This window comes from Convolutriloba macropyga, chromosome 6, assembly GCF_964194025.1.
Source record: "Convolutriloba macropyga chromosome 6, txConMacr16.3, whole genome shotgun sequence".
NCBI lineage: Eukaryota > Metazoa > Xenacoelomorpha > Acoela > Convolutidae > Convolutriloba > Convolutriloba macropyga.
In genome coordinates, this window is record NC_134473.1 from 46,442,848 (window position 1) to 46,470,549 (window position 27,702).

Consider the following 27,702-nt stretch of genomic DNA (forward strand, 5'->3'; position numbering starts at 1 on the left):
CTGTGAAACGCTGTGAATACAAGCTTGGACGAATCTTTGAGGTCTTCACTGGCCACGACGGAGTTGTGAGATCAGCGAGAGTCAAAATGGCACATGGAGAGCTAAACCGGCCAGTCGTGAAGTTAGCGCCAGTATTCTACGATGGTGTTTCCGAGATCGAAAACAGGGCCGGCGATGTTGGCGCCACTTCAAATGAGCTAGAAAAGCCATCAGATAGCAAGACATAACTTTTGAAACTGAAAAAAACTTGAAATTTGTCAAAACTCAAAAATGGTCAAAACTGAAAATTTTTACAAGTTGGGACCGAAAATTTGTCCACCCCCCCCCCGATTTTGGGAAGGCAAAACCCGAGCAACCCGACGTTATGGCAGACGGTTAAGGTTACCTCTAAGCTACTCATGGACCTAACGAAAGTTATTGCATCAGACCCACAAGTGTGGCTATTAGCACTTATATGGTGCAAAATTGGAATTTTTTGATATTTTGTTATTTATTGTTAAATTTCTTAAGTTGTTTATTTTATGATACTTTAGATGACCATTAAAGGTCAAATACCGTACATTCGAGTCATTTAGTGCTGCGTAATAACCATCCGTGCTTATGTCAACAAAAGTAAATATTGCAGTAATTTGACATTTACTATGTAAATAATGACCTAAATCATTTTCTTGATTAACCAATCAGAGACAAGTACCAATGATGTTATAAATGATAAATATTTGATTATTTACTTTTATCCAATTGTTTGATTAGTGAAACCGTATTTTATTTAGAACCATTAGAAACTGTTACCAAGAGCAGTTGGCTCTCATATTGACTAAAATTTGATTCTTTAACAACTTTAGTCTTTTTGTTAAGTTTTGCTAGATCTTAAGATCTTGCGGGTTATAAGTTAGTTGAGCTTACTTAACGAGAAGTTAGCAACATTACTAGCTACTGGTTGAAGCCTTACAAACTTCAGCACGAGATTGAACATAGATTATCACTAAGGATTTTCTTAACTTCAATCAACAAAATTAAAGTTACAGTCCTTTAATACGTCCGAGCGACTAATTATTTCTGCGAGATCGTTAGTCAATAGAACCCAGTGAAGAACCAGGCCGGCGTAAAACTCGAGAACCAGGCTGTGATATATCGGTTCCGCTGAGATTCTTGAGCAGCCGCAACAAAGAGAATTATATGCACATGGGAAAGGGGCAATGTACAGCTAATTTAGCTGTACATAAAATTAAAGACAGATTGCGTTAGTTATTTGAAGACCTTGAGTTTACATTATTAAGAGAGAGCTTAAAATTATATGCACAATTTCATTGTCATTGATATCTTTCATATCGATTACTTTTGGGTCCATCAGATATATTTTTCCAAAAATGTTACTTCCAACGATGTTTTTCAAGGAAGCTCCAATATGTTTTAAGTATAATAGTAGAGGGTGGACTGTCATCTGGAGGAATGGCTTGTACAACAAAAAACCAGCTGAAAATTTTTTGTTCTTTTCTATATCAAACGTAAGATTTTTTGAAATATGTTATTTTACTCTCATAGTAGAAAGAGATTCATGTTTATAATCTGAAAGATAGTTGCTTAGTAAATGACAAAAAAAATGCACGACGATGCCTTAAGATAAAAGAAACTGGTAAACTTCTATGAGGAATTTTGAGATCCGTGGACCGATCGTACCTTCTATTAAAACTGGTTCTAATTTTCCATTTAATTGTTTTTCCAAGGTTTTGATTAACGGTTTTGGCAACCCACCAAAATTAAAGCTAAATAGTTTATGTGTGTGTTTGTGCGTGCGTGTGTGTGTATGTGTGTGTGTGTGTGAGACATAAAATCGTTATGCTGAGTAATGTAATTTTTGTTTTATCCGTAACCTTTTGCTTATTGTATTCAAAACATTCATTTCATAGGCCATTCCCTGAAGTATCTTTTGAATTCTTTGACAAATTTTAGTTTGTTATCAATAACCAAGCCAAAATACATACCACAAGTTGATTTTGCATTTTTGTTGTGGACATTCAAAACGGTATTTTTAACCGTTTCTTGGCGTTTAATTTTATTTTATGTTTTTGTTGTTAAATCATTGAATGGGACTCTGTAAAGAATTTTATAATCTCTTAGAGGTTAGGTTTATGCCTTTTTTAACAAAAACGCATCGTCGTTTGATGTTAAAAACAAAAGTATTGTCTGCATAATGAACAACTGAACAGTCGTTTGTTGCGATCTTTGCTAAATCGCTCACGTAAATGTTAAATGAGAGATCGCAAAATAGTACCCTGTGGAACTCCTCTTTCCATAGTTACCAATTTGATTCTATTCCTTTGAGGACGTTTCTTTCCGTTCTTCTACCTAAATAGGTAGCGCGTTCAAAGCTTAGTTACTAGGTCTCCCTTAAAGTATTTTGTGACCAGAATCAAACGCTTTTCTGTCGCTGTTTTATTTTTTTAAATTGTAAAATTATTTTTTCTGTAGATTTTAAGAGATTTTTTTCTATAGGTGGATCGACTGGTAATCAATAATTCCGCCATTTTTGAGAAATATGTTGTATGCGAGCAAAACTTTTTCTCAAAACACATTTTCTCAGACTTTTTTTGGGAATTCTGGGTACTTTCCTTTACTGATGATCTGATTAATGAGGTAACAAAGGGGTTCAACTAACGCTGCTTTTGATTCTCTTATTGCCCATGATGCAGGTTTTTTCGAATAATCGAGAGGTTTACCAGTATTTATTAAGTTTACGAGCCCATTTGGTTCTTTGATTGTTTTGCACCGGAAGTTGCACATTTTTGAGCAATTTTAGGAGCAATGATGTTTGTTTATGGCAAACCAATGAAATATTCATTCGTATTGGCCTTTTCTAGGCTTTTTTATCCTATCGTCAAAAATGTTCTAGTCACTAAAAGATTGTTGATGAGAAGTTTAGTATATTTGCATAGTGGATTTGCAACTTTACTCAATCGTGTAGACAGTTAACGGCCGGAATTCATTTAACCGTCGATGAATGTGATTATGAAATCAAGTTAAATCAACTACTTGTGATTAAGTGATCTAGAATGTGTCACTCAACTCAACTGCATGCTCTGTCTCATCCATATTTTCCCATGCAAAAATTTTCAAAACGATATAATTTTTTACGATTCTAATTTTTTTCAAATATAATCAAGTTTTTTGCTTTATGCCCATGCTCGACAGAAAATGTATATATGAATTGGTTGCAACGATTATTTTTTGACGGTTCGATTATTACATTTACGTCATAATTTTTTCAAAAGTGTCACGGAAATAAATTAATTCTTGCTGAGCTGCTCTCTACTTACTGTTAACAGTGAAGATCTTAATTTTTTGTTAACTCTTTGGGATAATAATCAGTGCAATTGATTCTTTTCAGGTGAAATTAGGGTTGATTATAATTTTCTCAAATTTCTTTTTTTCTCTCTCCCGAATATGGAAGTATAGTTGTAGCCTGTAGCTCTATAACTGCGCAAAAATTTGAAAACCTGTAGAAAGTTTCTTCGTATTTTGTTTTCTGTATATGATGTCACTAATGCATGGTTTTCAGGAATACAATTAAGTGAAATATTCAATGTAGCTCTTTTGTATTATGAACTCGATTTATAGCTCTTTTATATTAGGCTTGATTTTTTTGTAACTGAAACAGTCTCTTTAAATTAGTTGGCGAGCCTAATTTGTGGACCTAAATGAATTATTCAGTTTTCTAATTTGTGGACCTAAATGAATTATTCAGTTTTCGTAGAAACGAAAATTGATAGGAATGTTTTACTTCTCTTGGGTTATTTCAACCTTATAACTTATGTTCAATATAGCCTAGTGTTCATCCCAAGCAATTTTTCATTGCTTTTGTGTAGAACAGATCGGCAGCTTTTTTGTTTGGATGGTTTGCCTTCCTTGATTTTGTCCGATAGTGAAAATCAAGTTGATAAAAGATCTCATTTTCTACATTGTTTTCATTTCAAAGAGAAAAAAGGAGGCTCGTTAATGTGCGTTTTCACATGAAGTTCCGAACCGAGCTGATCTACATTTTTGTCTTAATTGTCAACCAAATGAAGAGATAACCAAAAATAGATGCTTGAGCTTTAAACAATCGTTTCACACCTAAACTACTAATTGAACTACATAGTGCCATGCCTCATTACAGCGCTAACCAGATCTGCCAATGAAAGGACTACGAGAAAAAAAACAAACAAAATAAGCAAAACTAAAAAAATTAATGGGAAAAACTCAATATCTAAATGTCAAAGCACATAGTAAACAACGTCAAAATGCAATCAGATAAAACCTTAACTTCACGAATTTTCCTTTGTCTTGACTATACAGAAAATGGGACTTTTCCTCAATGAGACTAGGTAGCAAGTAAAAAGAAAAAAATAATGAGGCGAAATTCAAAAATCTAATACATTTTTTTAACCAATTAATTTCAAGCATCTTAGAAATCATTAGCTTTTAACAAACTAATTCTAAATGAATTTACTAAAAAGTCATTGCGAAACTGATAGGACCTGTCTTTCAATAGACTAAGCCATCTAAACGAACAACAGATGCAGAAACGTGCAAGAAATTACAATCTGCGAAAACCCAAGTTATTGAAGCCATTAAAATCAATAGCTATTATCTTGCTAAAGAAATATTAATTATTGGTTTTTATTTCAATTGTTATCTAAACTAATTGAGCTAAAATTATACTGAACGATTAAATAAGTTCACTTGGGCCTCATTTGAAAATAATTGGGCTCTGTTATTACGCGGGTGTGGTAAAAGAAGAGAAACAAAACACAAATATTGACCACTCACAAACCATTTATGAAAACGCATATTGTCCCACAAACAAAACATCAGTTAAAAAATATGGAAAGAAAGTTTAATTTTACATTCACAAGGAGTTGGATGGGACCTCTCAATGAGGAGAATAAGTTGCAAGTTGAGGAAAAGAACAAAAAAAAACTATAAAATCAATAAAAACGGAAAAGTAAAAAATTTAAAAACGATTAATATCATAAACTTTAAGAGTATTCGATATAAACTGACTGCATAGAGTATTGTCATTCATTTAATCTTCAATTGGAAGCTTATAAGACCTCTCACCATTTTACGACTACACAAAGAATATAATAAACGATAATTTCTAAAAAAAAATTCTTTAAAATAAACCCCTAGTATCAACGACATTAAATTCAAAAGCTTTCAATTGACGTCAATGATTACGCCTTGTTTTGCCTCAATGGCAAGAGAATGATGTTTGTTGTTGACCAGTCATCAATAAAACATTAAAATAAATCTAATGACAATGAAAACAATATTAAATACAGGCAAAAACCAAAAATTCATTAGAAAAGTGAGAGAAGAAATTGTCGAAGCCATTTAATCCACAAGCTCTCCTCTAGAAGTTTTATCCATGATTCTTTAAACGTCTTTTTTGAGTCAATGGGAACAATCAATGAGATAAGGTTCCAAAAGAAAACAAAATTATGAATAAAAATATCCAGAAATTTAAAAAATATATAAAAACTCGGCACATCGACATCATAGAGCCAATAATGGAAGATAAAACTGCTAACCAGAATAATTTTGGTTGTAATACAACAGATGGGAGTCCTGTCGTTACTGAGACTGACTTAGAGTTCGCAAAAACAAGTATAAAATTCGCTAACGTTCAAAATTCTTTCTAAATTCTTAACGGCCATTAGCTGTCCGATCAAAGCAATAGATAGGTTCACTTAATGCTCATTAGGAAGACTAGAGCACTTTTAGTCAACGTGTCTGTGACATAGGACTTCAAAAATTCCGTAAAACCTCAAAAAGAAAATCAGAATTTCGTTAAAAATTGGGAACACTCAAGAGTCAAAGCCAAAAAAAATATGAGCGATTCCTTGCGAAACTAATTTTCTGTTTCTTGGGCATCATTGGACTGTAAATGAGATTTGTCATAAGGGAACCTCGATATGAAACATGATTATTCTCTTAGTGACTGAAAAAAAATCTAAAAAGAACAGCTTTCAAATAGAATTCGAATTTTCTCGATATTAAATTTCCCTATGAGACCAGAACTAGTCTTTTTAATCGCCTTTCGTTTATTAGGAACACCAAATTGATGCATTTTGTAGCGTGAAAGGTAATTTTGAAATAAAATTTTCATAGAATAAATGTTAATTCGAACAAAAATTACGCTAAAAGTGAACCAAATATCCCGTGTTCACATAAAACTTTAAACCTCAATGACTCCTCGAAAAAAACGAAATCCAAAAAATCTTTTTAATTTCGAATTCTACGCTGGACGAGCTTTTTAATGATACTACTCATATTTCTCTACAATTAATATGTCGATCGGCCAAAATTGTCTGAACAAAAAAACCGATTTGTGTATATAGTTCCTCCCCCCACAAGTGGGGTCGGAACAAATATTTATACCGATATAAAGACGTTTTTCTAATTTTGATTTTCTAGCTTATTTTTTGGCTGTTGAGAACTTTTAAATGAATAGATTACAAAATGGGATATTTTGTGCTTCATTGTTTAGAAATACGATCAACTTATTTTTTACTGATAGTTGCAATAGGTCAGCCAAACCAGGAGCTGTCATTGGCCTTCTCCTGTGTTCTACAATGAGATAATTTGAATTGTATTGGGGCGCTGTCTTTTTTCAACGATCTGTTCACTCATTTTCATGATATTTGAAGTCAAATTTGAGTAGTGATTTTGATCACGCCGAAACAGGAAAAAGAGCGAAAAAGCGAGTGGTTTTCCGGCGTGCAATTTTTTTGCTTTAGTTTAAAGTAGAGTGAGAAAACGGTGTTTGAACAAAAATAGGCTCTCTCGCGAGTGGTATTTTATTTCACATGGGGCATTTTGACATTTATTTTCAGTCCTTTTGTGATCTGATTTTTTTTTGGTAATGGTTTTCACAATTCACTCATAGTGCGTTCTAGGTCTAGTTTTTGTTTAGTCAATGAAAATTCTTTGAAATGTACGTCAGCACCTGTGCTGCTGTTTTTTTATTTCTTTGTCATAATTTTTGTTACTGCCATATGACGTCACACTAACTTCAAATAAATAAGTTTTTATTCATTCCTGTATGCAGTTTTTTTGAAAAAAAATTTCCTCTACCTATGGGAACGAGTTGTTTGTTTTTGCGAATATTTTTCTGGTCACTCTTAAATTACCTCACTCTCAAAATGACTCTTCCTCTCTCAAATTCATTTTTGGTTACTTTCATTAGTGGTGTTGTGGTCAATTTGATAGCTTATTTAAAAACAAGTAAATTGCAAATATAACCCAGGGGTTAATTATTACAAGTTTAAAATGTGATATACAAAATTAGTACAATGTTAAAAATCAAAATTAGTGGTTCCGATTTTTAAAAGTAAAACTAACTTTTGAAACCACCAAGGTTTCTTTCCAACGCTACAAGTTTAAATTGTTGGAGCAGATGCTGTTTTAACCTGCGTTCAAACTGTGAGCGTGATCTGATAGTCCGGACTTCACGCGGAATTTTTTTTCCATTTTTGGATGCTTCTTTTTCGTAATGATCCACTGCTCGACCTTAGGAAAATTAGCTGTTCAGCTCTGTTGTTTTTTCATACTAAAACATTACCACTTAGAAAAAAGCTCTCAGTGCCGTCTGATTTCAATAGTGAAATATCATTCCTAAGTTTTGAAACACTCATCTGGCTTATTAAAATTTCTGCAGGCTAATTATCAGATTTAACTAAGAGATCTCTAGATCTCTCAAACTTTTTTCTCATATACCAAACTTTGATTCCTCAATTGATTTGTCGATTAATTCGCTGCATATCAGAGAAATTCAATTTCTGAAAAAATAGAACACTGAAAATTAAATGAGAAAGGACTAGGGATTTGAATAGCATCAATCGTGCTTTAAGAGGTAACTGATAACGTATAAGGTATATGGATCTAATCGCTGTGGCCATATTTGATAGGACTTTGTTGAGCTGTACATGAAAGTTTAATTTAGAATTAATCGTTATACCCAAGTATCTGCAGTGACTTTGTGGCCTAATTTCTTGTCCCCGAAAAACTATTGGATCAAAATTTTCATTTTCTTTCGAGACGCAAAGATGTTCAATTTTACTGGTATTCATGGTTAATTTGTTTTGCTTTAGATAATTATCTGTTTTCTCCAGTATTTCAAAAGCACATTTTCCCAGTTCGCTGACATTGTTTCTGCTGAAATGGAATCTTGTGTCATCAGCAAGTTGAATTATGTCGAAGTTTCCTTGTACCTTTTCTCGAAAATCATTAATATAGAGAGGAAAAACTAGTGGCCCTAAAACCATTCCCTGTGGAACACAATGATTTGTTACCAACCATTCTGAGTAGACGTCATTTATCTTAACACACTGCTGTCTGTTTTTAAGAAATGAAGCAAATAAATCAACTGCACTTTCTGAAAAACCGTAAGCTTCAATTTTTTAAGGAAAAATTTAAAAAATATATAAAAACTCGGCACGTCGACGTCATAGAACCAATAATGGAAGATAAAACTGCTAACCAGAATAATTTTGGTTGTAATACAACAGATGGGAGTCCTGTCGTTACTGAGACTGACTTAGAGTTCGCAAAAACAAGTATAAAATTCGCTAACGTTCAAAATTCTTTCTAAATTCTTAACAGCCATTAGCTGTCCGCTCAATGCAATAGATAGGTTCACTTAATGCTCATTAGGAAGACTAGAGCACTTTTAGTCAACATGACTATGACATAGGACTTCAAAAATTCAGTAAAACCTCAAAATGGAAATCAGAATTTCATTAAAAATTGGGAACACTCAAGTGTCGAAGCCAAAAAAAATATGAGCGATTCCTTGCGAAACTTATTTTCTGTTTCTTGGGCATCTTTGGACTGTAAATGAGTTTTGTCATAAGGGAACCTCGATATGAAACATGATTATTCTGTTAGTGACTGAAAAAAAAGAAAAAAAAATAAAATTTTTTCTAAAAAAAACAGCTCTCAAATAGAATTCGAATTTTTTCGATATTAAAATTCCCTATGAGACCAGAACTAGTCTTTTAATCGCCTTTCGTCTATTAGGAACACCAAATTGATGCATTTCGTAGCGTGAAAGGTAATTTTGAATTAAAATTTTTATAGAATAAATGTTAATTCGAGCAAAAATTACGCTAAAAGTGAACAAAAGTGAACCAAATATCCCGTGTTCACATAAAACTTTAAACCTCAATGACTCCTCGAAAAAACGAAATCCAAGAAATCTTTTTAAATTCGAATTCTACGCTGGACGAGCTTTTTAATGATACTACCCACATTTCTCTACAATTAATATATCGATCGGCCAAAATTGTCTGAACAAAAAAACCGATTTGAGTATATAGTTCCTCCCCCCACAAGTGGGTTCGGATCAAATATTTATACCGATATAAAGACGTTTTTCAAATTTCGATTTTGTAGCTTATTTTTTGGCTGTTGAGAACTTTTAAATGAATACATTACAAAATGGGATATTTTGTGCTTCATTGTTTAGAAATACGAACAACTTATTTTTTACTGATAGTTGCAATAGGTCAGCCAAACCAGGAGCTGTTATTGGCCTTCTCCTGGGTTCTACAATGAAATAATTTGAATTGTATTGGGTCGCTGTCTTTTCAAAGATCTGTTCACTCATTTTCATGATATTTGAAGTAAAATTTGAGTAGTGATTTTGGTCACGCCGAAACAGGAAGTAGAGCGAAAAAGCGAGTGGTTTTCCGGCGTGGATTTTTTTTGCTTTAATTTAAAGTAGAGTGAGAAAACGGTGTTTGAACAAAAATAGGTTCTCTCGCGAGTGGTATTTTATTTCACATGGGGCATTTTGACATTTATTTTCAGTCCTTTTGTGATCTGATTTTTTTTGGTAATGGTTTTCACAATTCACTCATAGTGCGATCTAGGTCTAGTTTTTGTTTAGTCAATAAAAATTCTTTGAATTGTACGTCAGCACCTGTGCTGCTGTTTTTTTATTCGTCATAATTTTTGTTACTGCCATATGATGTCACACTAACTTCAAATAAATAAGTTTTTATTCATTCCTGTATGCAGTTTTTTTGAAAAAAATTTCCTCTACCTATGGGAACGAGTTGTTTGTTTTTGCGAATATTTTTCTGGTCACTCTTAAATTACCTCACTCTCACAATGACTCTTCCTCTCTCAAATTCATTTTTTGATACTTTAATTAGTGGTGTTGTGGTCAATTTGATAGCTTTTTTAAAAACAAGTAAATTGAAAATATAACCCAGGGGTTAAATATTACAAGTTTAAAATGTGATATACAAAATTAGTACAATGTTAAAAATCAAAATTAGTGGTTCCGATTTTTAAAGGTAAAAACAACTTTTGAAACCACCAACGTTTCTTTCCAACGCTACAAGTTTAAATTGTTGGAGCAGATGCTGTTTTAACCTGCATTCAAACTGTGAGCGTGATCTGATAGTCCGGACTTCACGCGGAATTTTTTTTTTCCATTTTTGGATGCTTCTTTTTCGTAATGATCCACTGCTCAATCGCTGTGGCCATATTTGATAGGACTTTGTTGAGCTGTACATGAAAGTTTAATTTAGAATTAATCGTTATACCCAAGTATCTGCAGTGATTTTGTGGCCTAATTTCTTGTCCCCGAAAAACTATTGGATCAAAATTTTCATTTTCTTTCGAGACGCAAAGATGTTCAATTTTACTGGTATTCATGGTTAATTTGTTTTGCTTTAGATAATTATCTGTTTTCTCCAGTATTTCAAAAGCACATTTTCCCAGTTCGCTGACATTGTTTCTGCTGAAATGGAATCTTGTGTCATCAGCAAGTTGAATTATGTCGAAGTTTCCTTGTACCTTTTCTCGAAAATCATTAATATAGAGAGGAAAAACTAGTGGCCCTAAAACCGTTCCCTGTGGAACACAATGATTTGTTTCCAACCATTCTGAGTAGATGTCATTTATCTTAACACACTGCTGTCTGTTTTTAAGGAATGAAGCAAATAAATCAACTGCACTTTCTGAAAAACCGTAAGCTTCAATTTTTTAAGGAAAATTTTGTGCGATATTGAATTAAATGGTTTAGCTAGATCAACAAAAACAGCAACTGAAATTTTAAAGTTATCATAGTTTTCTTGTAAAGCTTCGATTAAGTGTAAAACAGCATCTGTAGAAGACTTATGTTTTTGAAATCCAAACTGTGTACCGTTCAAAATTTTTTCTTTTTGTATAAATTCGTTAACCTGATTGAGAAGTATACGCTCAAAGAGTTTTGCAAACATTGGAGTAATTGCGATAGGCCTATAGTTCTCACAATTTTTTTAAATTTTTTTTTAATTAATTAGCTTAATCTAATTGAATATTGTTTGGGGGTAGCTTTGCAGTACAGAATTCTTGGTCAATTTAAATTTTTTAGGTCTCTACCTTTTCTTCTGTCTGTTGAGAATAGTCCTGCAAAGCTATCTCGGGTATTTTCGGGCAATTTGTGAGCTCTGTTTAAATTGCTTGTGTTGTGATCCCTTAAAATCTGAAGACACTACATGCTGAAATTTAAATTACACAATGCTGAAATTTAAATTGCAATAAGGACAATAATTAATCTTCCATTGTATTTTGAGTAAATTTGCAACAATGACTGGGAATGCACTTTGAGCTTTAATTAAATACTTAGTGACCCCGATCCTAAAGATCGGTGAGGAATGTATTAATGAGATATTTTCGTATGTACAACTGGTTTAAAAAGATTTTCTGTTTTAAAATTTTGTTGTTTGCTTGGCATATAACGGGTTAGTACATAACCGATCCTTCGTGTTTTCGCTCATTGGCTGGAGTTTTCTAATACCTTTATTTTTTTCCTCGATGAACAACAGAGATATGAGGTAGGTTAAATCATGGCATTGAAACTGTCATTATTCTTGCCTCACATGCCACTTTCTTCTGTAAAATCAAAAGAAAATGGCCTACTGCACACGCAAAATCGTGTAAATTTCACGTGAAAATATATATTGCACCAACGTGTGCATTTTTTACGTGAGCTTTTGTGTTTATTGTCCAAAAAACTACATTTTTTGCATGATTTTTGTGCGAATCACTAGAAAAACCGCGTCGATTTATGTAATGAGTTTTTTTTTTCGCGTACCATTCTTTCCACGAAAAATTGTGGACTTGGTTCAATATTTTTGCCAAGGGTTTTTTAGCCTAAATGTGAGGTGGGGAGGATCGGACACAACACACTGTTGACTGTGGTTTATGAAATCCTTAAATCACCAAACACTCAGTGCAGCCTTCCCTCGTGGAGGAGGGAAGGCTGCACTGAGTGTTTGGCTGCTTAACTTTATTCCTTTGCTCATTCCTTGATATCCTATTTTTATTTTAATCCTTCCATACCAGTTCGCTATGTGTGCTATATATATGATGTACACGGTCCTTTTTATAATGTTTGTGTTTACTTTTTAGAGAGAACTGTGAGGAATTGCGAACGATTCTGTCTAAGCGGTCAGCCCTGTCTCTGAATGCAGAGCGAGAGAAACAAGTGGCTGTAAAGCAGGCACAGGAGAGACAGAACATGATAGACGATGACTTCTTCATGAATCTGTGGAAGGAGGAGATTGATGGGAAGGCCACCAGAGAGGTCAGTTGCGGAAAAAGAGTCCACATTTTTTCTTAATCTGATGAAAGTAATATATTGGGGTTTTTGTCTTGCCCTAACGGCCCGTGTGACTTGAAATCAAATTATCACAGTCGAACAAATTACCACTGCCGAAATTCAAGGTTAATATGGGTTTTTATTTCCATGGAAACTTATTTCCTATTAGTATCAGACTGGAGTTTTTTCAGTAGAGGTTTTTTCCTAATCCTTGTAGTTTAAGAAATTGTAATTGTTACTGAAAAAATTAGGATAAATTTAAGGTGGTAAAACAAGTTGAATTAAATCAACAAACCTCAGTCTCTTGTTCTTGCTGCGGAGAATATTTTAAAACATAGCATCCCACGCTCGATGGGCAAGAAAGAACAAAAGCGATTGTTAACTCTTTTAGGGCGCCAAAGCGATTCGAAAGGTTCCTCTGATTAGATTGGCAAAATAGTTAAACAGGTGTTTTGTCTCTGTTTCAGACCCTGGACGCGCAGGCTAAACTGGAGAGGGACAAGGACATGTTGAGTGTGTTGCGTGAACAGATGGCTGCCCATGAGAAGGCGAGGGAAGAGGAGGCCAGGATCAAACAGGAGGAGTATGAACTTCTTGTAAGTCCCTTCTGCATTTATATTTTCATCACACATCAACTTCTATGAGTGTAAGCATCAGGTTCAATTTTTGGCTGCCCAGCAAATAATTCTATAAATAGCTGTAAAAAGATTTTCATAAAAATGAATAATTTGTCAACCATAAGGTGATTTAAATGTGTCTATAACGGCCGACTCTGATTAATTGCTCTTGAACGAAGTTCATAGCAATTATTGTAAACATGTGTGTCTTTTTACGACTCGAAGAGGAGTATTGGAGAAGTCCTTTTTTTAATCAATTTTATTGGAGTGATTTTTTAAGCGGGAAATGAAACGCGTGAAAAAATTTGGAGTGATTTTGGTGCTGAACAAAAGTAAAAAGCGGAGCGAAAAGAGAGTGGTTTTTGTTCATACCGCTGTTTTTGAGAGAGCGAGAAATTGGTGTATGAAAAAATTTTCTCTAAGCGAGTGAAATTTTTTTATTCATGTGCGGCCTTTAAAAGCAATTTTTTGCAACTTTTGATGGTTTTGATGTTTGATTATGATATTGTATTAATTTTAGGCTTGTTTTGATAGGAATTGAAAGTTTCAAGTAGTTAATTTGAGTTTAATGCCAATTTGGATGTTTTCGATCAGTTTTGCTGATTTTTGACAAAATTTAATGATTTTTTGCCTGTTTTTTGTATTAATGCTTTAATTGGGATTTGAGATTTGGGATTTGAGATAACAATTGATTAAAGTTTTGTTGGTATTAAACATTTTTTTCTGAGGAAAAATGACAGACAAAATGAGAAATTTTAAAGCATTTTTTAAAAATTTTTTGCAGTTTTTCTTTTAAAAATTTTGAACAAGTTTCTTAGCCAATTATGACTCGCCCATTGTTTTGCGAGCTTTTCATTGCTCTAATTGCAAAGGAGCATTATTCGGCTTTATGTTTCCTTGTACTTTTAAAAACAGCTCATTAAGTTTTTCTCGTTTTTTTTGTTCAGTTTGTTTTTGAATGCCGTTTCTATTCTCCCTTAAATGTTTTATGGTATTTATGGAGGTTCAGGGTTCACAATAGTTGTTCTAGTTGTTTAGTCATAAGTATAGAAAAATTTCTCCTTCGAGTCGTTTCCGGAATTCTTCCGGCTGTTTTTTTATGCAAAATTTTCACTTGACAATTTTGACTTTTCGATTGACTTTTACGCCCTTGACTTTTTGCGTTTCGCGTGATCTAAAATTCTTTCTCAATCACATTTTCAAGCAACTGAACTTAATTTAATGCTAAAAATCAAATGAAAAGTGCGTCGAAACTGGTGTCATTTTTTACTTTAAATCTTAATAGTGGTATATGTTAACCTCTAATGTGGTTATTTGAAGCCCACTATTGAACTTCATAGTCCCATTTAGGCTCCCCCTGCCCCCCCCGACTGAAGCAGGCTGCAATTGATTAGAGCTCCCACTAGTCGTTCGAGAGCAATTCTTCCGACGTTTAGTCGGTTATGTTTAAGTTTGAGATCTATTCATTTTTGATGATCGGTGAAGGTTGCGGCCACCAGTTGCCCTTTCCGAATTATTTGTCATTATTCGTCTTAGCGTCTTTCTATGTGTTCAAATGGCAACCACGAGTGAATGACATGAATACTAAGCCGGTTCGACAGAATAGATTGGAATGTTGCATAAGTATGTAAATATGTGTTAACTGTTTATTAGATGCAAGAGAACAAACTGCGTGCGTATGAAGATGAGCAGGCGAGACTAGAGAAACTGAGGAAACAGGAAGAGACTAGGAACATGTATGCCCTATCCATCAAACAGAGGTTTGTCCATTATTGACAAACACCTCATTCTACACTACACGACCTATATGGTTGAGAGATAATCCACAGCTGTTGGAAAAGTCTCTCATTACTCACGAAGTGACTCATGAAAGTGAATATTTAGTATTTTCCATCTTTTTTGTTGTCTTAGCTCCATTATTCTTGGTCAGTGTGATAAATTCGTGCTCATTAGTAAACTACGGGTGAATTGCGCACGATTGGGTTCTCAGAGCTTATCATTGTTTAATTGAATTTGATCAATGAATCTCACAAAAATACCATCATCAACTTGCAAAATCTTTGCAAACCTATCGTGTTCTTCATGTTTTTCGCGTTCTTAGTTACTTTTGATATAATTCAACAAGATGTCTCATGCGAATCTGTGCGTAGCACGATTTGTTCCAACATTACTCTCAAGTGTGCAAAAACAGCCAGTAATTTATGTCAGATAAAACGTCGGGAGTATCCCACAGCAGCTTATATGCATTGGAGAAAATTACTTTGAACCCAAAAATATGCTGTCTTTTTCAGCAGACAAAAACGCAAACTCTTTTACGCATTCCATAAAGACAAGTTTAGACTATGTGGAAGACACAGACACAGACAAATCCTACATACACACACACCACACATTACACACACAACATACACAAATTTTAGGTAGATTTTATAAACACAATATTTTTAAACATGTTCGAAATCGCAATTCGTAGCATATATTTGGAATTTTTTTTCTGTTTTTGTTGGATATCTGACAGTTATTGCACACTGCCTCTTCTTGTGCCTAACATGTAAGAGATTGTTAAAGGCTGTCTGAACTATTTTATATAGTATCATTTGGATTTTTTTATATAGGAAATTTGTTCATCAGTGTATATTCCGTTTTCGTTTTTTCAGTCGTGGGAGTATTTTTAAAGAAGTATAAAATTTTAACATTTTTTACGTGAACTGAAAAAGAAGAAAATTTTTTTCATCTTTCAAAAAACTCCTGGTTTTTTATATGAGGTTTCACAATTCATAAAATATTTAGTTTTTAAATTTACAGAACGCTCACATGCTGGAAAAGATGAGTTCGAAGAGTAACTTCAAAATACAGAGACGCGAAAATAATTTTCTACTTATTTGCATTTAAAAAATTATTATTATTTGTAGTAGTTTTTCAACCTGGCGATCCATAAACTCTCTAATACTCAATTTTTTCTGTTGTGCATTTGACTAGAAGCCAATAAAAAGATTTTCATCTGCACTTTTCAATAATGAATTTGGTTGATTTGATGTTTTTTCCTTGAAGCCGGTTTTTTTGTACGTCTCATCTGTTTTGAAGTTACTGAAAATGTTACTTCATGAAATAAAGTGAATGCTTCGCATGAACAACTCTAGCATTTAGAGAAGAATACATTTTTGTGCTTTTAGTTTTACATTTCGAAGTTGTTTTTTTGAGAGATCTAAATTGCCTGAGGTCTTTTTCCAAAAAAAAATGTTCGATACAGAGAAAGATTGGTTCTTCCAATAGTTTTTGATCAGCAGAACACAGAAAGGCGAATTAAAAAACTAAGGAAATTTTGAGAAAAAACCAAAATGATTGATTTTTGGAAAATTTTGGTCAAATAGTTTAAATCGTTATTTTTTTAACTTAAAACTGTGAAGAATTGCTCGTGACAAACAAAACTCCGTTTAACCTATCCAAATATACAACTTTACTACCAATTTCTCCATTTGTTTTTTTCCGTAAGTTTCAACGCCCCCCCCCCCAGCGATGTTTTATTTTTCTTTTAGATTTTTCCATTGAAATTTTAGAGTGTTCCCCTTTTTCAAATTTATGATATTATTTTATTTAAATCAAAACTAGATCCTGAGGGCTACAAAATTTTTTATTTATTTATTCTCTACGATGCGTAAACAAAAAGTTAAAATTTCAGCGAAGAAAGAAAACCAGCCTCGCATATATATTTCCCCATTTTGAAAAAAAAAATATGGAACAATTAATCTCTCATCTCTTTCGGTGAGAAACAATCAAACATTTTGCATTATATATGCAATTTTATGTCCCCTCTCATTGGGTAACAACCATTTCAAAATCTCTTTCTTTTAGTGACGAGGCTGACTTCTTTGCATTTTATTTTTATTAATAGCCGCACAGCGATAGCTGGGGCTATTATTGGCCTTCTCTTGGTTTTTTTTTTCGTCGTCATGATTTTTGTTACGACCATATGACGTCACAGCCACTTTTTGTTCATTCGTTCATGCAATTTCAACTGAATTGCATGCGTGACGTCATTTTTCGTTCTTAGTGGAGCGAGTTTTTTGTTCATTCGCGTGATTAAATTTTTGGTCACACTTGACTTACCTCACTCTCAAAACTGACTTCCTCACTTTGAAATTGACTTTTATTTTTTTTAATTCAAAGAGATAAGGTCAAATGGGCGTGTGTCACTCTAAATGAAGGTTATTTGAGATCAGCTAATAGAGGCAGCAAAAACCTATACAGATATTTAATCAAAATATAACAGATCAGCCTTCAATGAAAAGACGAATTTTTTTGGTCTGTCTTTTTTACTGTTTTTTTTAGACTGCCGATCTACGAATCTATTGCGGCTATTTTCTGGTAATCTGCCAGCTATGTTTTCAGTTGACAAATGTTCTATCTTGGAAAAGAAGGTATTTCCATTTGCTTCGGATTTCTATTGAACAAAGATTGGCAGCTCTCAGAATAGCAAATCATAATTTCATTTTGACCCAGTTCAGAGCAAAACTCCATGTTTTCATCACTTTTGTAAGACAGCCTCTCAACTAATCTACTGAGGGACTCTTTGCTTTCTGTGTGCGTCATCCTGTCGACCCTGAATATTTGAGTATTCATACCAATATGTTTCACCTGGCAAGTTTCAGGGCGTTTTTTATCGTCAGCACAGCTTTGAAGCACATCCATTGCTTATCTCTGCTTATCCATTGCTTATCCATAGCTTCTCTGTTTACAAAAAGACGTTCGCGGGTCCAAGATTATCACGTATAAATTACGATATCCAGTTCTTTCCTTCAAACTTCTGTAAAGGATGACAAAACTTTTTATGTCTCATAATAAAAGTACTAAATCCTTAGTGTTTCGTAACTATCGATTTGGGGGAAATTGAAGAGGTTCTTGTTTTATTTTTAGACCTGCATTTTTAACTTAGTTGCTTGATATTACATTATATTGATGGGAATAGTATCCTAGCTATCTTCTCTTCTAATATCGACAAGTTCCCTGTTTGAAAAGCCACAATACTAGTTTGAAGAATGTTCAAATTTTTAAATCGAATCTTTTTTTTCAAGTGATGTCAAATGAAAAAGCATAGCCGCAGACATGCCAATTTTGCAAAAAAAAAATTGGGCTCACGTAATTTCTTTTGCTAAATCTTTATTTTTTCCTAACTCAGGCCGCGGTGACTTTAAAATTCTTGGAAAGTTTTTATTTTTGAACTAGATGATGAATTGGTTGTTTTTATGGCAAATATGGGAAATATATGACAGATTAAATTATCTTCTCGTCACATTTTTTTCATGAACCTATTTGGCTTTTTGCTTTCTATCAATTTTTTATAGAGTGATGAAAAAATGTCTGACAAAATTATAAACCAAGAATTAGGTGGGGGAGGGATACTGTTCGAGTTTATCATAATTCATGGGATTTTGATAATTCTCAAAGCTCAAAATTGGAATCTATTTTTGCTTTCAAACTGAAGTTTGACAGGAGCAATTTTATATTTTGAGTTTTGGAGTTCAAATGTATCTAAGTAGAATTGTTGGTCTTGGTCAACTGTTTGTTCGATTGTTGGTCTGTTTGGAACCTGTTCACTTTAATGCTTTCTATAGAAGAAGTTTTGCTTTTTCTGGTCCAAGACAATAGAAAGGAGGGCAAAGCTGATGTGAGTTTATTGGTCTATTTTATTGTTGTAGGTTGAAGAAGCAGGCCAAAGAGGAGCAGGAAGAGCTGGCTCTGGATATGAAGATCCTTGAGAGTCTCTTGGAAGAAACCAAGAATGAGGCTGCTGAGCATGCCATCAAAAAGGTATCCCATCACTATTAATACTGAGATATTCTACTTCTAAAATTTACCTAGAATGCGGTGAATTTTTGGGCCTGGTAGAAGCTAGGTCTAACTTGTATTATGAGAAGCTGTAGGGGCGTCGTCTATGCTCTTTGAACAAGTATATTGTCATCGATAAATTCGATTAGAGGCATACGCAACTTGAAACCCCGTCTCAATTGAACTTAACTTTTTAAAATTTCGGTCCCTTTTGTTGGGCTGTCAAATGCTGTATCAACCTGGAATCAATGGTAACAATATAAATTTCCGCACATTTATGATTTTAGGATAAATCAATTTGAATTTGGTCTTTTTCCCTGTCATGTACCACTCTATTACCCACCACAATGTTGTATATTAAAATGTATATTTTTCGTATATTAAAACAATGTCGTATATTAAAACGTTTAATTTTTGCAGGTAAGATTTTTTATTTGCAGGCGAGACTTTTTTTATTTGCAGGCGAGACTACGTCTTGAGTACCAGAGGTACAGGGACTATCTGGCCCAGTTGAAGGCAGAAGAGGCACGACAGGAGAAAGAATTGGAACAGATGTTGGAAGCTGAACAGAAAAAGGTAAATTCAAAAAACAACCTGGATGGTTTTAATGGAAACTTGACTAAGTTGAAAGGTATACCCTCAATTTTGCTTGTACAGCTTTAAAAACTTGTCGCTTTTTGGGTAAAAGATTTTATTGCTCTATAATTTTTAACAAAAGTATGAAATATTCTTGGCCTGGTTTTCAATATTTTCCTTTTTTTGTAAATGCAAAAAAGTAACCATCATTGTATAGCTCCTAGAATTTAGTTTTCATTTATATAAAAAAGCTATAATATAGCAAGTTTGATTTGTTTGTAATCTGAAAGTTTGTTGTAATATGGGATTGGTAATGTGATGCAGAAACTTCGTTAAATTAAGTTTTTTAACAAGAATATTGAAAACCTCGAAAAGTCTTTGATCAGAATTCTTCAGTTAAGTTTCTTCAGTTAATAAGAGTTCACGAAATGAATCAAAGAATTGAAAAAAGTTTTTAAATTTACTAGGCCACAATGTCTTTTCAACTCTATCTTTAGATTTCTCTGCAATTAAGAATTTGTTTTGTCTGGGTTATTGATCATGAGTTGCAAAAAATAAAAAACCAGATGTTCTAAATGTTTTTTTTCGACAGCTGCATCACTCTTCAAATTGTTCAAATAAATTGTAAGTGATGTTGTGATTACAGGTGTTTGAGAAGAGACGTCTGCAGATGTGTAAAGAGAGGGAGGCGAGACAGAAACTGCTTCAAGAGACAATCGAGAGTAGAAAACAACAAATACATGCTAGAAGTAACATCATGTCTTTCCTTCTTAGTTAAAATTATTATCAAAAAAGTATTTCTTCTAACAAAATATAATCAAGTCATTTTTCAAAATTGACATTTGAAAAATCTTATCTAACGCCTAAATTTTTTAAAAATAACACAGCAGCCACGTTTTTTTTTTGGTGGTGGTGGTGGTGGGGGGGGGGGGGGGGGGTAGTGCTTTTTTATTAAGACGCCTGTGCGCGATTGTTGTACCCGATGCCTTTTCCAAACATGATTCTTTTTCCGACAAGGCTTCTGGAATTTTCGTTTGTTCTTTTACATTCGCGTCTCTTTAGTTGGCATTATAGTTTTTCTGTCATGGTTGATTTTATGAAAAAATAATAGCTGTTCTGATTGTCAAATTTTATTTTTATAGCTGCGAAGCTGTAAGCTGAGCGGAAATATATTGAGGTGCTCTTGGTTTTTTACAATTCAAAGAATTTGAATTGTATTGGGGCGCTGTCTTTTTTTAAAGATCTGTTACCACATTTTCGTGATTTTTGAAGTCAAATTGGTGTAGTGACTTTGGTCACGCCGAAACAGGAAGTGGAGCGAAAAAGCGAGTAGTTTTGTGGCGTTAAATTTGTTTACTCTAATTGTAAAGTAGAGTGAGAAAACGGTGTTTGAACAAAAGTTCGCTCTCTCGCTAGTGGTTTTTTGTTCACATGCTGAAATTTCACTTTGATTTTTACTGTTTCTTTCGATTTTTGGATTGTAATTTTTTCTAAATGGTTATCTAAATCCATTCATAGTTCATTCTAGGCCTAGGTTTTTGTTTTAACCAATTTTACATTTCTTGATAGTGGTTTTTTGTTCACATGCGGCATTTTGACATTGATTTTCTGTTTTTAAATGTTTTTCTGATATGATTATTTTAGAAATGGTTTTCTAAATTCATTCATATCCCGCTCTAGGTCTAGTTTTTTGTTAAGTCAATGAAAACTTTTTGAGCTGTACGTTTTTGTTTCGTCGTCTGACGCTCTTCTTCGTTTTACAATTGTTCACACAGCAAAGCTGAAGAAGTCAAATTTTCCGAATGACTTCTTCCTCTCACTAACGGCGTTTGCGCGCGTGAGGTCATTTCTCATTCTCACACTGTCTCTCTCTCTCTCTCTCTCTCTCTCTCTCTCTCTAGCAAAGTTTTTAAGATCATTTGCGTAGATTTTGATCATACGTGACTTACCTCACTCAATAAAATGACTTTTGCTTTTTAAATCTTAAGTTTAATTTGAATTAGTTTAAGGTCAAAGGAACTCATTTATGCAGTAAAGGTCCCTAATAAGAGGCTTCTGCGGAGTGAATTTTAACAAGCTTTATTAATTTATTACTGAATGTTTTTTACCTAGTTTTTTGAGCGGCGTGGATTTTGTTTTCCAATTTAGATCTGTATCTGTTTCTATCTCTGTTATATGGCACGCAGGTCTATTCTTTCGCAGCTATTCAGGCAATCTGCCGTCTATGTTTGAAAATTTTTTTGAAGGAATCGCAGAAGCTTTCCTGCTATGCTTCTTATAATTGCATTCTGCTTGCTTCTGTTTGTGAACCTAGAAAATTTACTCATTTAAATTATCATCAGATTCTGAAGAAATTGGACAAAAAGGGAAAAACGTGCACACTGACTTAGTACTTCAGTTTATCGAAGTTTCAGCAAAAGAAGTTATTATTAGACAAACTGGTTTTAGCATTAGCTTTTTGTCTCGTAATTTATGCTCGTAACTTTTGGCTGAGTTGTAACGTCTATTTCACTTTTTTGAAGTTTTTCATTCGAGCAGATAGATTTTTGGTCCCAAGAGACTTTCTCGATTATCAAAATGTCTTTTACCAGCTTCAGTTGGAGGTGTATATGGCAACTGTGAATAGTTGACATTTACTAAAACTTATTTGGGGAAAGTTTTTAGAAACAATTCTTGTTAATTACGACATGGTGGGCGAATTATGGCTATTAAAAGCTTCTCTAGTATCATCAGGTATTATTTTGCTCAGTGATATTTTGGTACTACATATCTACGATGAAACTGCAGTTATTTTACGGCAACATCAGCTATGTTCTAAAAGTCTGTCCCTCTTTACACTTGTTCGACCTTTTTTGAAGCAAACGCCGGGATTGACTGTGCTTCGCAAGTTGCCTTGTTATCCTTTTAGTTTTTCAAATGATAATACTTTATTTGGTTAATGTGAACAATATCCATTGACATTTAAATGCTTCTTAAGTTTCCTTTGGTTAGAGTCGTGAGATTTACATGATTAAAAAATAATTGTGGATTAATAAGTGAGAGGGGGCTGTAATTGATGTAGTGTATTGTTATGTGTTGTGTTGTGTTGTGTGTGTAGTGATGGAGATAGAGGAAGAGAAGAAGCAGGCTGTGATTGACAAGGAGAACACTTTGAAGGCACTCGCAGAGCACAAGGCCATAGAGGAGAGTGAAAGACTGGCTGCTGTGGCCAAGGCCAAGGAGTTCCAGGGACAACTCAAGGGACAGATTGACTTCAGGTACAAATACACTACTCATCATAGATGTACCAATCAAAGATTCAGAGTACATATATAACCAGAGATATATAAGACAGTTTGTTCAAAACCAAATCCCAAATATAAGTCAGGTCTTCTAATTCTTATATATTGTCGACGTATTCGTTTTTCCTCTTTGTGAGGGAAAGGAGTGTTAAAATAATTAAGTCAACGAACAATCCTGCGGCCTTTAGTGGACAAATATTGAAAAATAAGGATTGGCCACCCGGACCTAACGCCAAGTCAATTTCAGTACTGGGCAAGTCTAAATCCAAGTCTTATTTCATTACTGATTCAGAACCATGATCTTGTCACTTTTTACACTTGGCAGTCTAAATCCAAGTCTGGGCTGAGACTTGGCAAGTCTAATCCAAGTCTGATTTTAGACTTGGCAAGTCTAAATCCAAGTCTGATTTTTGACTTGGCAAGTCTAATCCAAGTCTGATTTATGACTTGGCAAGACTAAATCCAAGTCTGATTTAAGACTTGGCAAGTCTAAAAATAGCCAAAATAAACGTCAAAAATAGCCGGGAAAACGTCGAAAATAGCCGAAAAAACGTCAAAAATAGCCAAAAAAACTTCAAAAATGACCGGGGAAACGTCGAAAATAGCCGAAAAAACGTCAAAAATAGCAGGGAAATCGTCCAAAACTAGCCGGGAAATCGTCAGAAAAGCCGGGAAATCGTCCGAAAATAGCACGGGAAAGCGTCAAAAAAGCCGGGAAATCGTCCGAAAATAGCACGGGAAAGCGTCAAAGAAAAGCCGGGAAATCGTCAAAAATAGCCGGGAAATCGTCCAAAAATAGCCAAGAAATAGTCAAAAAAATAGCCGGAAAATCGCGCAAAAATGTCAACAGGAATTCAAAAAATTGCTACAACATAAGGCGTTACCTTTCTCTAGACTTTTTTCTACACTCAGGTTGAAAACGCTCCTAAAACAATGAATTGGCCGCAAGCGACCAAAGAAGTATAAATACACCGAGAAAATTGTTTTAAATAAAGAAAACGTGTTGTACAAGTGGGGCTTCGAATTGAGCACAATGGTTCACGGATTGAACGATGTGCAGGGGTTGATTCATCCAGGCAAAGTACCTCGGGCTCGATCATTAATATCTCCGAGAATTTGATACCAATCAAGCTCACACATTGTTTGTCAGAGCAGATAATAGGCTTACTCATATCAAAAGATCATACAGATCGAATCACTCAATAAAAAGTTATTAACGATGGCCCATCAGGCATACCTAAGATTTTCGGGTGTCACAACGCCAAATCATTATTAACTCCATCAATTTTGGGTCAAATTAAACGGGTCATAGCTCATTGAGACCGCTTTTATCTGAGCTTTAAAACTATATATGACACATTAAATTTGGATCACTGGTTGATGAGAAATTAGGTAGTGAGCACCGTGTAATTTGACCATATTAATATAGCCGAAATGCCCGTATGCCACCCAATATGCCACCAAAATATCCCATGGTATGCCCATGGCATGCCTGATATGCCCAGGATACACTTATACAATGCTAAACTAACAGAGGGCAGGATTAGCTCTTGTGCCAATCTGTAAACCGGCACTGTCATATACCCATTTTCGTCACCATTTTGACCCATATTTCGTGACAGATTCCCACTATTATCGACCAGGTTTCTACAACTTTGTAAAACTGGGATCAATGACAGCATGGGTACCCTTACAGTCTTCTTCATAACTTTTCCTCGATTCGAATACCCAGAAATTTCCAGATCTGAAATATATATGTCAATTTTCGGCTAAAATTCGGCTCGAAATGGCTGAAAACGGCTCGGAAACACCTGAAAACGGACCAATTTGGTCCCATTTGACCTTCCGGGGTCACATGGCATCCGTTGGCATCAATTTTCAGGGGCCCCGATAAAGTGCATAACAAGTAATGCAGAAATCGTGGCACGTTGCGAAATTTTTTTGAGTTCGAAGTTTTCACTCAAAATTTTTTGAAAAGTTGGTTTTGACTTGGGAATCAACTTCCAAGTGTAATCCAAGTCTTGGCTATGACTTGCCAGACTTGTAAGACTTGGATTTAGACTTGCCCAGTACTGGGAAACGAACTAAGACTTGGATTTAGACTTGCCTAATACTGATATAGACTTGGAGTTCGGTCGGAGCAATGTACTGATGATTGATACACAAATCTAAAATTTATGAATTAGACAGATGATGAATTAGACAGGATAACAGATCTCCGTCAAAATTTATAGAAACAAAATGAAAAATCTATAGTAAACTTAGTTAGATTAGATAGAAATTTTTCAGCAATTTGTTTTAGTTTCAGGCCTAAAAGTTAACTATTTAAACTACATTACCAATTATTTCCAAGAAATGAATTATATTTATTCTAAAAGTTTTGTTTGCAAAACATTTCTATACGTCTCTCTCTCTCTCTCTCTCTCTCTCTCTCTCTCTCCCACTTTTCTGCTGGTTAAGTACCATTGTACGAACCGTTTTTCCTCTGCATTGAAAAGTTCTTCGAAAAAATAAAGACTTCAGGCAATTTAGAGCAAAAAATAGCAAAAATCACCTTTGAAATTGTTGTACTAAAGTAGAAAATTGCATTTTCTTCTAAATTCTACAGTTCTTTTTTTCAAAATTTTTATCATCTCATCAGACCTAGCCATTTGGGATTTTTCAAAACCTCGGAGACGTACAAAAACCTCGGAGACGTACAAAAACCGTTTCATGAAATGAACATCAAATCAACTACATTCGTTATTGAAAAAAGGAAATCTTTTGTCATTTTTTTGTAATCTTTAATGTAAACGCACATAGTTCGAACTAATCTCCTCGAGTATAATGAAATATAGATGAATTTAAAATTCAGATAATTTCAGATAAAATTCAGATCACTGGTTGATGAGAAATTAGGTTGTGAGCACCGTGTAATTTGACCATATTAATATAGCCGAAATGCCGTATACCACCCAATATGCCACCAAAATGTCCCATAGTATGCCCATGCCCATGGCATGCCTGATATGCCCAGGATACACTTATACAATGCTAAACTAACAGAGGGCAGGATTGGCTCTTGTGCCAATCTGTAAACCGGCACTGTCATATACCCATTTTCGTCACCATTTTGACCCATATTTCGTGACAGATTCCCACTATTATCGACCAGGTTTCTACAACTTTGTAAAACTGGGATCAATGACAGCATGGGTACCCTTACAGTCTTCTTCATAACTTTTCCTCGATTCGAATACCCAGAAATTTCCAGATCTGAAATATATATGTCGATTTTTGGCTAAAATTCGGCTCGAAATGGCTGAAAACGGCTCGGAAACACCTGAAAACGGACCAATTTGGTCCCATTTGACCTTCCGGGGTCACATGGCATCCGTTGGCATCAATTTTCAGGGGCCCCGATAAAGTGCATAACAAGTAATGCAGAAATCGTGGCACGTTGCGAAATTTTTTTGAGTTCGAAGTTTTCACTCAAAATTTTTTGAAAAGTTGGTTTTGACTTGGGAATCAACTTCCAAGTGTAATCCAAGTCTTGGCTATGACTTGCCAGACTTGTAAGACTTGGATTTAGACTTGCCCAGTACTGGGAAACGAACTAAGACTTGGATTTAGACTTGCCTAATACTGATATAGACTTGGAGTTCGGTCGGAGCAATGTACTGATGATTGATACACAAATCTAAAATTTATGAATTAGACAGATGATGAATTAGACAGGATAACAGATCTCCGTCAAAATTTATAGAAACAAAATGAAAAATCTATAGTAAACTTAGTTAGATTAGATAGAAATTTTTCAGAAATTTTTTTAGTTTCAGGCCTAAAAGTTAACTATTTAAACTACACGACCGATTATTTCCAAGAAATGAATTATTTTTATTCTCAAAATTGTGTTTGCAAAACATTTCTATACGTCTCTCTCTCTCTCTCTCTCTCTGTCTCTCTCTCTCTCTCTCTCTCTCTCTCTCTCTCTCTGTCTGTCTGTCTGTCTCGCTCTTTTCTGCTGGTTAAGAACCGTTGTACGAACCATTTTTCCTCTGCATTAAAAAGTTCTTTGAAAAAATAAAGACTTCAGGCAATTTAGAGCAAAAAATAGCAAAAATCTCCTTTGAAATTGTTGTACTAAAGTAGAAAATTGCATTTTTTTCTAAATTCTACAGTTCTTTTTTAAAATTTATATCATTTCATCAGACCTAGCCATTTGGGTATTTTCAAAACCTCGGAGACGTACAAAAACCGTTTCAGGAATTGAACATCAAAGCAACTACATTCGTTATTGAAAAAAGAAGGAAATCATTTGTCATTTTTTTGTATTCTTCTTTAATGTAAACTCACATAGTTCGAACTAATCTCCTCGAGTATAATGAAATATAGATGAATTTAAAATTCAGATAATTTATGGATTTTTTGAAAATAAAAAATTATTTTTCATTTCTGTGTTTTTATAATTGCTCTTCCAACTGACATTTTGGGCGTTTCTGTAAACGAAAAAAAAATCTGTTAATTAAAAAAAACAATTGTGAAACTCCTCATATGAAAACGAAAATTCTTTTTGAAAAAAAAGAAATTAAAATTCACTTTATTTTTTCATTTCGTATGAAAATTATCAAATTTTCCTAATTCATAAAAAAAACTCTCTTTTTAATAGAGTGAAATGGCCAAAACGCAAAATTTACTTATAACCGATGTTCGACAACGCTACTTAAAAAATTCTAAGAACAGCATTCAAAGATCCTCTACATGAGAAAAGTGCCTCTTAAGT

At 34.1% G+C, this 27,702-nt stretch overlaps 1 protein-coding gene across 1 annotated transcript in view; it reads left to right on the forward strand.

The window, feature by feature from the left end:
• LOC142341707 (cilia- and flagella-associated protein 53-like) overlaps positions 1 to 27,702 on the forward strand; it is an 85,821-nt gene that overhangs the window by 23,337 nt on the left and 34,782 nt on the right. The window contains exons 4-10 of the mRNA XM_075392863.1: positions 12,451 to 12,625; positions 13,108 to 13,236; positions 14,911 to 15,017; positions 18,954 to 19,065; positions 19,546 to 19,659; positions 20,306 to 20,408; positions 22,757 to 22,916. Of these exons, the coding sequence (XP_075248978.1) occupies positions 12,451 to 12,625; positions 13,108 to 13,236; positions 14,911 to 15,017; positions 18,954 to 19,065; positions 19,546 to 19,659; positions 20,306 to 20,408; positions 22,757 to 22,916 (900 nt within the window). The remainder of the gene's footprint in view (positions 1 to 12,450; positions 12,626 to 13,107; positions 13,237 to 14,910; positions 15,018 to 18,953; positions 19,066 to 19,545; positions 19,660 to 20,305; positions 20,409 to 22,756; positions 22,917 to 27,702) is intronic.